Raw genomic sequence first — 14,625 nt, 5'->3', positions numbered from 1 at the left:
ATAATCTAAAAGAATATTAATGAATATGATCTGGTTAGTTAAAATTATTTAAAATGTAATCAGTATCAGTGCTTCCCACAGGTTTGAAATATACTTGCGGAGGTAACCGGGCGAAAAATCCTCCTATTACCCACGGCACAAAAATGGCCTACTACATGTGACAAACAAATAATGTGTGATTTTTAACAGTATTTTTATTTATTGAAATTAATTTTAATTACATAGCATATTACATTTAATTACATACTAATATTATGCATTATTATGCATTGTAAATTATGCAAAATTACAGCATTTAAATAGTTCACCTTTTCCTATGTTCTCCTTGCTGTCATATAGTGTCTCAGTGAATGGGACACAGATTTTACTAGTAAAATTTATAAAATTAATAATATACGTGTCAAATAATGTTCTTAGTCTTTTCTTCTTCTTCTTCTTCTGTGGGGGAGACTACAATAATTTACTATAAATTAAATGGAAATCAAATTAAATACAATTTATTGTGTAACCAAAATACCAATAATGCCTAAAAGAAAAAGAAAAAACTTAGCGTGTGACTTTTAATTATAAACAAGCCCGAAATACAATAAGACTCTTATTTTGAAATGTCTGTACTATTGCAGGTTGATCCTTCAGATTCTTACAATCGTCTAAAACATTATATATAAAGGCCATGAAGTAGACTTTGTAATAATTCATCAACTTGAGTTCATTATCAATCGCTTGGCATAAATCTGCGCTTTTCATTGATTGAGAATCACTTTGAAGCAGTCTGAAGCGCTGTTGCGCGAGCCTATAGAACGCGCAACAGCGCCGCCTTGTGACTTGAAAAACCCGTGGGAATGCTAGCGGGAGTAAACAGTTCTGACGCACACATAACGAGCAGGTACGGAACGACTAGTTTATCGATCGGGGTTGGTTTCATTATCTTGCGCGGATGTAAAAGTATAAGAGGATAAAAATAATAAAAGCAAAAATGTGTCTCCAAATATACTTGGGCGGCCCGCCCAAGTAAGGTCTATATGTGTGGGAAGCACTGAGTATTCAGGGGTTGACTTGATAGGTAGAGCTTACTGTATGTATCGTTCCTGCCTACCCTAGTATACAAACAATAATTTAGACGTTTTTTTTCTGGGGCTCAATCTCCCTAATATTCGACCTGACTGGAACATTAAGTCTACTTTCATTTATAGACTGTATTTAAAGGGGTGGTTGATTATGATTTCACTTTTTTAACTTTAGTTAGTGTGTAATGTTGCTGTTTGTGCATAAATAATGTCTGCAAATTTACGACGCTCAAAGTTTAATGCGAAGGGAGATCATTTCTTTTAAAGAATTCTCTGTTTAAGGACTACAACCAATGGCTGGTAGGGACTACAACAAGCTTCTTCCTGGGTTGGTGACATCACAAACCCTAAAATTAACATAAACCCTGCCCCGAGAATGCACAACAAAGGGGGTGAGGCCATGCTGCCATGCCGTCATTTTAGACTGCTTCACAAATGAGGGTCAATTCAACACTGGATTTGCACAAAAGATTAACATGACGACACATGCTAGTCGATGAGAATCAACTCCACAGCAACTACATACATTTATCCACTAACCATTCAGAAAGGTCCAGATGCATTCTAAAAGTCTCTCCATCAGTGTCCGACTCCGGTTTGAACAATGTAAGGCTGAACACTAGGGGTGTGACAAGACAGGTAGCTCACGAGACGAGACAAGATTTTTACACACTATTTTTAAGAAATCCTCAATGGCGAAATACATGACTATAAAAAATATTCTGCAGGTGTATTTGAAATGTTTTAACTAATCATCTTAATGAATGTCATTTCAGTTCTACTTTCTGAGTATGAATTATCATATGCAGTAAAAGACAACAATACTCAAGTACTGTAAAAGGTTTTGCCACTAACTCAACTGACTGACTTCTCTTCTATATGATTTCAGTCTCTTCAGAGCTTACTGTACATGATTTATGAGCTTCTACAACTTTAGACCTCCTAACTGAACTCCATTCCACAAACTGATCATAGAAATAAAACAGTATAAATAAAAATGTTATTAAGTATTAAAGTGTAAAAAACACTTTACAATAAGGTCTCATTTATTAACATTAATTTATTAACCAACATCAACTAACAATGAGCAATATATTTGCTACAGTATTTATTCATCTTTATGTTAGTTAATAAAAATAGTCACTCATTGTTAGTTCATGATAGTTCACAGTGCATTAACTAATGTTAACAAATGAAACCTTACTGTTTGTGCTTAATAAGATTAAGAGAAAACTGTTATTCATTTTTATGGTAACACTTTACAATAAGTGCAACCATAATCGCACTCTCTCAATATTCAAAGTGCAAATAAGACTGAATTTTTCTCTGATACAGAGCTAAGAGATGGTTACAACTACTGCCCAGCCTAAGATAGCTTTCATATTGAGAGATATCTGTATTTATCAGGGAGCCGCTTTCAAAATGCGGGGTATTGAAATCGCGTTTGAATGCGTGCTCGCGTTTACTTTCACTTTCACAATCGCGCGTACTCTGTGAATATGGAGCAGCAGCGACTGTTATCTAACTGAATTAAATGTTTTTTATTTAAATACAAAGCAAAACGACAGTGGAGGCGTAATGTAAACGTAGCGGTGGCATATTCTTTCCTAATCATCCTAACACTCTGTCATGGCAATATCACGAGACTACTTTTCGCCTCGACGAGAAATCTCGTCACACCCCTACTGAACACCGTTACTGACAATCATCATTCTGGCTGTGTGAGATTCTCCAGCTTTGTTGTTGTTGAGCAGCCGAATCGTGAGCTGTTAAAGCTCCACCCTGTTCTGGAAAGTGGTCAGGAGCAGCAGCTCATTTGCATTTAAAGGGACACACACACAAAAACAGCGTGTTTTGCTCACACCCAAATAGGGGCAAATTTGACAAGCTATAATAAATGATCTGTGGGGTTTTTTGAGCTGAAACACCAGAGACTTAGATTACTTCTTGTAAAAGGGACATTATAGGCCTCCTTTAATGTCATTTGATATTAAGCCTCATATTTCCTCATAGCTTATGTAATCAAAAAGCTGAGCTACTGTTAAATGTTAGTGTGTTTGTAACGTATCAACTAGGCAGCTTGGCAAAAGTGCTTTCTGAATTTTTGACCTCATTCATTCTGTTGGGTTGCTACTCAGTGTGAATCCAGAGGGATGGTGTTATGAACTCTGCAAGATTTGAAAGCTGACACTATCTATTATGCTGTTTATGTTTTCTTGTGATTCAGCCATTGGCCTATTTTAGTAGTCATGTCAGGGAATGTAATATATTGGAGGAGTAGCATTTGCTAGCTCATGATTAATGCTAAAACTATATTTTTGGTGCATTCGTAATAAACGATTGCTTTAAAATTTCAAGTATGTAAACATTATCCATGAGTGTGACACAAATTATTTTAAGACAGTCAGGACAGTCATGGTAAGTTTCTCACATTTGCAGTTGTCAGTGTTTTTCCTTTTCATGTACACTAGTTTCAGATAAGAACGGAATACTAGCATACCACTTTCTGCATACTGAGCAGTAGCATGCCATGTTCACTGTATACTACCAATAATGAATACAAAAGGTATGTGAAACAGGACTCATTGTATACTTTCAGATATTGTATATTTTTTCTAAATCCTTTTATTTGATTTTTATAAATACAGATATTTTGCATTTTTAATGAGACATTTGGTACAAAATAATCAGTAAATCATAATCAAATCAATCACATAATAATAAGTTAAATAAAAGATGTTGAAAACTATGGCTGATTTTACTTAGTTCGTTCATCACATGTAAAACGAAAAATCAAATAAAGCACATTGCATTGTGGGATATTATTTTCTTTAGTACTGAATATTTTGCATATAGAAAATCCATATAATGCAAACAGTATATACATACTGCAGAAATAGTATGAATAGTATGCTTGTTTGGCATTTCAAACTTAAAGGTAGGGTAGGCAATTTCGGAGAGGCTAGCAATAGCAAGCTAGCTTAGAAAGCATAAGATCCCACCTTCCCTTCAGAGTGCTCTACAAAGACACGCATTCGGACCAAACGCAATGATTGGATGACATTTTTTGGTCCTGAGACTTCCACAGAAGATATATGTACATGTACATGAAATATGTAAACTCAAAAGCCTCAAACACCATTGTTTCCTGTAAATCTCATTTGTGCAAAAGATGTAACGTACCATTTAGGTACTAATATGTACATTTTTGGTACCTAATATGCACTCTTTAGGTACAAAGATGTACCTTAGGAAAGGGTACCATCCCAGTGACAGCTTTTGTACCTTTTTTTCTGAGAGTGTCGACTGCTATCAGGATGTGAAGAGAGTAGTAGTAGTTTAACCAGTACAACAAAAAAAAAAAATGGCTACCCTACCTTAAATTCATATCAAATCATGTCTTCCTCTAGTAGCTGTTTGCTCTTAATAAATTATATTAGCTGTGCATAAACTTTCAAAGTAAAAATTATTATGCAGCAAAAACATTTCTTTTTTATATTAGGTGCACATATTGATTGACAGTATAGGGATCAAGCTTGTGTTCGTCTTCAAATTGGCAGATTTTTGCATCTCATTTTGAAATAAAGCCTCAGGATTTCTGATGCGTCAGAAAAACAGCTTTCGAAAGACTGATGCAGCAGTCACATATGATGTTCTGACCTTTTGTGAGATTGCAGTTAATTACAATTCTTCCACTATATGAATAGTTGTGGAGTTTATCTTAGATGTTTTCCACAAGACATGACAATGACAAGCAGAGAGAACAGACCAATTAAAATGACTCATTTCCCTTGTGATGCATTAATTTGAATTGATAAATAAAAGTGAAGAAACAGCCTACGATTTAGTTATTTGAAAATCTAATATTTCCATGTAGCTCTTCAAGATTGCTCCATGAAAAATACTCCACTCTGAAGAACAATTAAGATCAATTTTTGTAAATATATTACAAAGTGCATGCATTTATTCGTTCTGTTTCAATTTTCTGTACAAGGTTTTTTGTGAGGATAAAAGTTACAGACAGTCAGGATCAAAGAAGCAAGTAAAGGCAACTCACAGTGCTCTGATCAGAAGATGAATGAAGTCCTCACCACCGACCACACTGATGCCAGTATGCATTAAAATTTTATCAAAGCAGCAATATCCCAAACCAAACACTCAGACATGCAACTGTTCAATTCTCTAGATTTGTTTGGCTGTAGTTGCATATTTATAAGCCAAAAGCTTTGGCACTGCATCAATCTGGGCTGTATGCTTGATGCTAAAGTGTTGAAATCTAACAGATGCTTAGACATGTGGCACAAAACAGCCAGAGAAATGTCAATATAATCCACTCCAGAGTGTGTGTAGGCTCTAAAATTAATGCCACACCTGCTGATTTATGATTTATTACCATAAATATTTTCTTCCAGCCATGAAACTGTAATTTGAATCTTTTATAATTTGAATGATTTGTTTTTTGCCAGTCATTGTTGTATTTTGGTGATTTATTGAAAAGAATATTCCATGTTGTTCTGGAGAAAAAGAATACTTCCATACATCCTTTTCTGAAGTTCCTTTTTCCGCTGAGGTTGGAAATGTTGGACAGTTTTAATATCTTGGGGAGGTTTTAATATCTTCACCATTTTTGGAGCTATTTGCAAAAATATCCATACAAGCTATATGGCACTGTCCAAGGGCAGCACAATCACCACAGTTGTGCCTGTGCTAATTATGTTCCTAATAATGTTTCCGACCAATGGACAATGGTAGTCTTTACTCATGTTTTGCACCCTGAGAATTATTCATTCAAATTCATCTCTAGGTTGATTGAACTGTGATTGGGAAAGTGGAAAACATTTGTCCATACAACAAATTTGTTGGCATATTAGGACTTCAAATTTCAATCAAGTCTCTGCGTGATCATTTTTATGTCACAGTTTGTTCTCAATATCATTTTTCCACTTTGCTGCTCTTTACTCTAAAATTCTGTCTATTTTTCTTTGCACATGGTGTGAATGTACAGTCGGGGTCCACTCGAAAAGCATGATGTCCTTGATTCCCTTGAAAAACATAGGATCTGTTTCCCATCTTCAGTGTCCCTGTGGGAGGAAAATAATTATGAAATCATTAGACATTTGATCTGGAAGGAAACGGACAGCTAGTGCGTGTCCTGGTACTTGTATAAGTGCAGTGTTTATGCACAATATGTATTTTTCTATCAACACACGTCTTTGGTGACATCAGAGGAATTATGCTGAAATGTTTCTCAGATGTGTTTGCGTCTGCAGTGTCTCAAAGTGTTCTTTTCAATCATCATAAGTACATGCGATTCACGTACACAATGTCTAATCCCCTGTGGCATACGATGTGTGTTGTTGATTAAAACAACCACAAACTGAACCATAATTCTGATCCAGACCAGAAATATTATTGTGTGCCAGATTCTGCTGTCTGTTCTGTACTGCTCACTTAGTTCTTCACTTGTATTAATCATTTATTAGTAGTGCTTGCTAAAGCTATTGCTCATTCCCAAACCGAAAAATTATTTCGTTTTGGTGTATAACTCACTAATTGTACTACAGAAAATGATATCTAAAAGCATGAAGCTTGTTGGAGGTGTGATTTTCCTTTTCTAAGTGATTGGATAAAAAAAAATGACAAACAGTAGGCACAGATTTACATTAAAAGAGGGATATATCTTTTTGGGGGATCATTTATTTGATCAAAAATAGAGTAAAAACAGTAATATTGTAAAATATCATTACAATATAAAATATCTTTTTTCTATTTGAATATATTTTAAAATACAATTTATTCTCGTCAAAGCTGAACTTTGAGCATCATCCAGTCTTCAGTGTCACATGATCCTTCAGAAATCATTCTAATATGCTAAATTGCTGCGCAAGGAACATTCTTTCTTTTCTTTTTTTTTTTATTAAAGTTGTGCTGTTTAATACTTTTGTGGAAACCATGACACATTTTTTTCAGGATGCTTTGATAAATAGAAGTTTCAAAAGAACAGCATTTATTTGAAATATAAATCTTTTGTAACATTATAAATGGCTTTACCTTCACATTTGATCAATTTTATCTGTCTTTGCTAAATAAAAGTATTAATTACTGACCCCAAACATTTGAATGGTAGTATATATAGTCACAAACCTAGAGTAGCATATACATAACAGTAACGGTTCCTGGTTTACTGAATCGGATAATCACGGAAAAATGTGAACTTGGTAACAACACAATGCATTTGAGAAACTGCTGACTCATGAGCGAGGCTCTTTCGTAAATCTGAGACTGAGTTTCATAAGAGGCATTTTTTTGCGAACTGGGCATTACAGATCGCACTGTGTTTGTGGTTTTAACTTTATCGATTTATTTGAAATTATTGTTCAAAATTTTTATTGTTGTATATTTTAGTTGCTGTTTTTTTCACAATCACAAGATTATTATTATTTTTTTTTACCTTTTTAACTAAAAGATGCACACAAGAATAAAATGGTATATAATCAAATAAAACATGCATCCAGTATGAACTCATCACTGTAAGCTTGAACTCAAGGCCTCTCCAGCATCATTAAACACTGTCACGGTGCACCTTTTGCTCTAGTCTATTATCATCTCCACATTATCATGAAATAATAAGACCCCTGGGTTTCCCACACTTAACTATTCTCTCTCTCACACACACACACACTACACAGATGTTCACAATTCACACTTCAGAATGTCTCTGCCAACTAATTTAAGCCTCTTGAGAAACATTGAATTGATTAGTTGTGTTGTGCTAATCAGTTTTGAGGGTCTGATATCACCCCAGAGTAATTTAAAGGATATGAGGTAAAGGATAAGCGGTTTAATCTTGCTCAGTACTTTTCATATCTATCAAGATTGGAATGAAATGCATAATAGGACAAATCTTGACAAAACTGAGTTTAATCCAGTACTGTGGTTAGATGCCAAGGTTGATCCTCTGGCTCTCTTTTTGAGAGGAAGAGGCAGATTTATGTCCTAATTTGTGTAATCATCACCGTCATACTCCAGATCCAGGATAATAGTACATGGAAATGATGTTGCATGCTGTGACCCTTCTAATTCTGAGAAGCATTGCCACAAAAAAAAAAAAAATTGTTGCGTGTTTGTTTTGTCAGCTTTTTTTTTTTTGCTTTTTTTTTTTTTTTGCTCATGTCAGATTGGATTGAATGCAACCATAGAATCTATAGATTTTTTATTTATTTATTTATTTGGTGTTTTTTGCCTTTATTGAGAGATGCTAGTAGAAAAGCGAAGTGGAAGAGACAGGGTGGCAGGATCAAGTCGGGACTCAAACTCGGGTTGCCTGAAGTGCAACTGCTCTACATGACGGAGCACTGCCCATGAGGCCATTGGCTCTGATGACCATCATTTTTTTTAAGTTAACTTTTGAGTACACTTATCTTATTTGCTTGATTTACGGGTGTTAGTTCTTTTGTTGGGTACATGCCATTTATCAAAGAGGAAGATTAGTGAAACACTGAAATGCATTAAAATGAATGTGAAACTGATGAGCTGACAAACCACATTCACCACCCACATGGAAATGGTAGGCGTGGGAGTGTCTCATATGTGGCTTTCTCAAAGATAACCCTGATTGTTACAGGTAATTCTTTATTATTATTTTACGACTTGGGCCCGGTTTCACAGACAGGGCTTAGATCAAGCCAGGATTAGGCCTTAGTTCAATGAGGACAATTAAGTAGCTTTTATCAAAGTGCCTTAGAAAAAAGCATAACGGTGCATCTTGAGACAAATCAATGACACTGACATGATTTAAGAAATCTTAAAAAGAGGTGCTTTACCAACAGAAGAGGAGGTGCAACCAAAAAATCTAAATACATATGACCTGATCAAAGGTGCAACACTCACTCTTACAGAGCTCAAACTTTAATAATAAAAAACATGACGTTTCGACCGTCCAAGGCATTCATCAGATCTATTTTAAGAAATAGCTTTCAGTTAAAACAGCACAAGCATTTAAGTCTGGGACTAACTTAAGCCTTGTCTGTGAAACTGGGGGTTAGTTTACTAAACTAAAGTAAAACCATAAATGAATGCACTTCCTATGATACTGCAACTCCTCTCTAGTGGACAGATTTTTCTATATTTCATTTCTGCTTTCTTGTGAACCAGTATTTCTTGTAGAAAATTGTGAATTATTAATTATTTTATTATTAATCATAATATTTTCCAGATAATATTTTTTATCATTGCTTTTGACTTCAGTACAGTGTAAACGTAAATGCCAACTGTATTTGTCAGTTTAATTTTAATATCACTCTTTTCCCCTCACGCTTATTTTTCAACGCGGAAAATATGAATGTACGAGACTTCTGATTTATTAGCCGCTATATGGAAATAAGAATTTCAAAGTGCAGTAAACTGTAAAACTGTTTACACTACATACCAGTTTGATTATAATAAAGACAATACATTAAAATACTATGGTAAGAATACCTGTTTGCAACATCAAGCAGCATAACAAGCTGTTTTATACAGCTAAAAATAACTGGAAGTGAATGACACCGGAAGCCAGACACATTAAATTTACAAATGTCCGCACCTGCACTTAACTGAAAAATGAGGAGGAATAAATAGATGCACTTTATGTTGTAGGAAGGGGGTCATATATTTGGGGTCTTTGGCATCAGAAATTTGTGTTTTAAATGTATAGAATATTTAGAAGACAAAGTGCTGCTTCAGATCTCATTGCCATAATGCTAGGGTGTTGTGAATGCTTGCCAGAGCATTAGTATGTTGTTTCTAAGATGTCCGGAGTAGCTTTAGCATGTTGTTATGCAGTTGCAAGGGATTCTTGGTGTTTTCAATGTTAATGCGATTATTTTCAGCCATTTAATCACCCTCAGTGTGAAGATCCAATCACTTAAATAAGTAATAGCACACCCCACCTCACCAGCTTGCTCGGGTTGAGGCTCCATTTACATTTAATTCTTTGAATTTTTTCATTCTTACCTTAAACATTTCTTTTACATTGATTCATGTCCCATTTCAGTCATTGTGAGGCTGAGATTCAAATTGTTGGTCTTCAAGAACTGTACACGTGTCAGAGCTTATGTTCCCACCCTCTGCAGTTGGATCTTTGTGATTTAAGCAATCCATCCTTACAGAACTGTTGCTTTGGATGCATGAGGTGAGGGTCCGTAGATGTTTGTGCATGGAGCTGTGATTTAGCCGCTTGAGTTTTTTGTACCCTAGGAGATTCAGGAAGGAGGTACGGTACTCGGAACTGTGGCAGTAGATAATTGGGTTCAGGCCTGAATTGGCGTAGCCAAGCCAGTTCAACACGAGGAACACGGACCGTGACGGCACCTTGGGATTAAAGACCTTGATGATATTGAAGACGAAGAAGGGCAGCCAACACAAAATGAAGATTCCCATAATAATCCCCAGTGTCTTGAGTGCCTTGTGTTCTTTTATGACATGCCTTGTTGACCTCCGCCTACAACTATGAACTGTTTTACCTACAGAAACTGCACTTTCACAAGAATCTTCCATGCTTGTGCTCAGAAAGCGCAGTCTATCCTTATCGATGAGTTTCAGCTGTCTAGTCGCGATGACAAACACCTTCCCGTACACAAACACCATAATAACGAGAGGCACGTAGAAGGACACCACTGAGGAGAAGATGGCATAGGTCTGGTTTGTATGGAAATCACAGCACTCTGAATCATTGTAACAGCTTTCCGCTTCGGTGTAATTTGCATGAGAGTAATGGTTCATGATTGGCACGAAGGAAATTAAGGACGACACCAGCCACACCACGCACACAATGTAGCCGGCTCGGCGCTTGCCCAGGAGGACCTGATGCTTGAGGGGTCTCGTCACCGCAATATAACGTTCAACGGCTATGGCGCACAACGTCTCGATGCTGGCTGTGACGCAAAGCACGTCCACGGACGTCCACAGGTCGCAAACCTTGTCGCCCAACAGCCATTTCCCAGTCACCACCATGCTGACGCCCAAGGGCTGGACCACACAGCCCATGATGAGATCCGCAAAGGCCATGGAGACGATAAAGACGTTGGTGGTTGTGTGAAGTTGAGGGGTACGAGCAATAGCCAGGATGACCAGCAGGTTCCCCAACACCGTGAGGAAGATGACCAGTGCCAGAGGAAGAACAAGCAAGGGGAGACCCTGGCTGGAGTCGCTGGTGTTTCTGCTGTTCATCCTTTCCGGAAGCTCTCAGTGAAAAAGAGAAATGGACAATGGATTGGTCGATCCCAAAATGCAGCTAAAAAATTCTGTTGTCCTTTGCGTGCTGGGTTAATGTCCTGCAAGAAACAGATTCCAGGTGAGTTCATGTTTAAGAACAAAGACAGAACAATTCCACCAACGAGATGGAGATACCAATGGCTCACTCATTTTCGAAAGGTCATAGACTTTACAAACTCACAGAATGTAAGTTAACTAGCTGGGCAAGACTATTTGTCTTCGTGCACTAGAAGGAGGAGCATTCAGTGGGTAGGAAAACTTTTTGTTGACAGCTTTGAGAGACTTTTTAATGTCACTTCTTGTCATTTGAGATGACCCTCCTAACCTATAATGCTTTGTGTGTGCCATATTTGTATGATTTTATTCTATTATTTATTTTTTTCATATACTACTCTGAATTGTATGCAGTATAACACAGCTGCAGCCATTGCGGGATAATTTTATTTCAAAATACGTATTTATGTTCTGAAATGAAACAGACCGGTGTGGAAAGTTTGATGCCTTCATGAAGTAATAAAGCAATTTCAGCTAGCTTACCCAGACGTCTTGTGATTTGAGATGATGGCATGACCATAATGCATTATTTGATTTGAATGATTATTTTCTTGATATTATTTTTTTATTGCTGATGTCGTATAATTGTCAATACACTACTCTGCATTTTATGTAGTATACGGTCACAAAAACTGCAAAAATGTGTATTTACGTGCTGAAATGAAACAGGCTGACATGGAAAGTTTATGCTTTAATAAAGCAGTTTCAGCCAGCTTAACCAGACTTGTTATTCGGGATGATCGCATACTTCCTCCTGACACGTATTGTTTTGTTTGTGCTCATTTTGTTATTGCTGAGGGCATTTAATTATTTATGCACTAATTGGCATTTTATGAAATATAACTTTGCAAAAACAAAGCTAATGCTGTGGTTTACTTATTTCAAACAACAACAACAACAACACGTATTTACATGGTGAAATGACACTGATTGTTATGGAAAGTTTGATGCCTTTATAAAGTAACAAAGCAATTTCAGCCAGCTTATCCTTCTTGTTATTGAGATGAACACATAACTCCTCCTGACCCATAATGCATTATTTGTGCCGTATTTTAATGATTTTCGTATATTGTTATCTTGGTATTAACAGCTATATCCATTATTGCTGATGCCATTTAGTTGTTAATGCACAACTCTGCATTATATCCATTATATTCACACCAAAACAAAGCTGCTGCTGCTGCATAATTATTTCCAATATTTCCGTGTTGAAATGAAACCGACCGTCATGCAAAGTTTGATGCCTTTATGAAGTAATAAAGCAGTTTCAGCCAGCTTACCCAGAAACGAACATCCTCTCTCAAATCATCATCAATAATGTACACTTGCTGAGAAGTTACCCAACTCTTATCTTCCATTATCGTGCACTCATGCTCCGCGCACCTTCCCACGCCTGTGTGAACATTATGTTCAGAAGGATGCAGGACGTGTGGTTTGCGGCGGGCACCGTATTGTCAACTTCCTGTGGTAGAACTCATGGCCTTTAGAACTGCTGTAAGGACATGATGAATGAGAACATTGCTTTCAAAAATGTCATTGTTCACTAAATAATTAGGCCAATAAAATCTAGAAATTGTGTATATGTATTTCTGTCATAGCCTCCTTTGTTTTATAACTGCTGGATCAGCCAACCACACATCGCTGCTAAACTATTTACACTTTATTTCTGCACATTGCTTGTTTCCTGTGCTGTTGCATCTTAGTTTAGGTTTTGTTTACACTAAATTTCCAGCGTATAGACCGTCATGCTACAATGCAGTTCTGTTTGTCAGACAGATTACCCATCATTTATTTGCTACAGCCCTCTGGCAGTTCGAGCAGAGTTTGACAAAGTTTCACATTTCATGACGTTCGATTTACTGCTGAATATTTTGACAGGCTGTTTAATAGAGCGGGTTTATGGGGAAAAAATCACAGAATGGCAGACGGTTTGTCGGGATGTCCTTGTTAATAAGGCTACCGGAATAGTCTTAGTTGCTCAAGGCCAATAAATCGTTCAGAAAACTGACTTGGGACTGTGTTGAAGGATTTCGGGAGTATCATTTGGTATATATTCTTTGAGTATTTAATTCATTTGATGGTTCACGGGCTGTGCAGCACACTAGCGTGACATTGATGGACTCTGGCCTCAGGGGAAGTTCGCCGCTCACAATTTTATGCGCATACACGGAGTGTGTTCGTTTATTTGGCTTGCTTTGGTTCTCCGATGATAACGATAAAAAAGCAGGAACTTTTTAAAAATTCTGAAACTTTCTTGCATATTGATTCACATGAGGAAAAACTACAGAATCTTGGCAAAAAAAAATCACATCGCCTTAAGTGGTAGAGATTTATTTATGCTGTGGGCCATCATTAGCTCAGGAAAGAGAGAGCTTTCTGTCATAGTTGCTGTGATCCTAGCGGTGTTTGGTGAATATGGAGATTTGCAAACCGTTCATGTCAGGATTTTTTTTGTTTCTGGAATTTAAACCGTCGCTGGCTGACAGAGATACCGTCTTCCACTGCAGCATCTTTAACAGGCAATAAACAAAGCCTTTCATTTGACTAAGAAATTGCTTCCCATGTTGGTCCATCTGTGATGCTACAAAAACTGTCAAACACATCAGCAGGGCCAGACGAGCTGCTGTAGAACAAAAGCTCTAACTCTGTACTGAGATAACGGTTTGACTAAACACACACTGAAGGCTGAGACTCCAATTCAAATCTAAGAGTGAATTTTTCAAGACGCACACACACAGATATTTGTTTGCTGGCATTATCTATCTGTATCAGGCACTTTTCATGAATATATTACAAAAAAGTGGTCTTGATATTCTCAGCTGGTATTGGAATATATAAATCATACAATAGGACTGGCTGCATAATTTTGTCACAAGTCTGATATTTTAAATGAACTTATTTCAATTACTTTTATTTTTTTTATTTTAAATGACCAAACTACCAAATCAAGAAAAAGGATAAATGAATAAACAAACAATAAAACATATTTTCAAGTCATTAAATTGTCATTTTCGTTTTAGGGTACGTTTACATGACAAAGATGTACTAAAAGCGGAAACATTTTTCCTTTGCTTTTTTTGTGTACAATCAACAAAATGATTTCCGTTCACACGGATCCACAAAAATGATTAAAACTGCTGTATTCTGCTGCCAGGCCAGTAGTTGTCGATGTCACTTTGTAAAGTAATATGCAAACACGTAATATGCAAATGCATGACATCACCGTTTTCACTAATTCACATTTTTGTAG

The 14,625-nt window shown here is 36.6% G+C and overlaps 2 protein-coding genes across 2 annotated transcripts in view; one reads left to right on the top strand and one right to left on the bottom strand.

Annotated features, from left to right (window-relative positions):
- Nucleotides 1-14,625, top strand: part of aak1b (AP2 associated kinase 1b) — a 91,781-nt gene that overhangs the window by 17,378 nt on the left and 59,778 nt on the right. The window lies entirely within an intron of this gene.
- adrb3b (adrenoceptor beta 3b) lies at nt 3,554-12,798 on the bottom strand. The gene is made up of 3 exons (XM_048181015.1): nt 12,656-12,798; nt 10,062-11,380; nt 3,554-6,148 (listed from the first exon to the last, which is right to left on the bottom strand). Exon 2 carries the CDS (start codon nt 11,274-11,276, stop codon nt 10,098-10,100), a length of 1,179 nt encoding a protein of 392 aa, XP_048036972.1. The 5' UTR covers nt 11,277-11,380; nt 12,656-12,798; the 3' UTR covers nt 3,554-6,148; nt 10,062-10,097.

The sequence above is a fragment of the Megalobrama amblycephala genome, linkage group LG2, assembly GCF_018812025.1.
Source record: "Megalobrama amblycephala isolate DHTTF-2021 linkage group LG2, ASM1881202v1, whole genome shotgun sequence".
NCBI classification, from domain to species: Eukaryota; Metazoa; Chordata; class Actinopteri; order Cypriniformes; family Xenocyprididae; genus Megalobrama; species Megalobrama amblycephala.
This window is presented reverse-complemented; position numbering and strand designations above follow the sequence as displayed.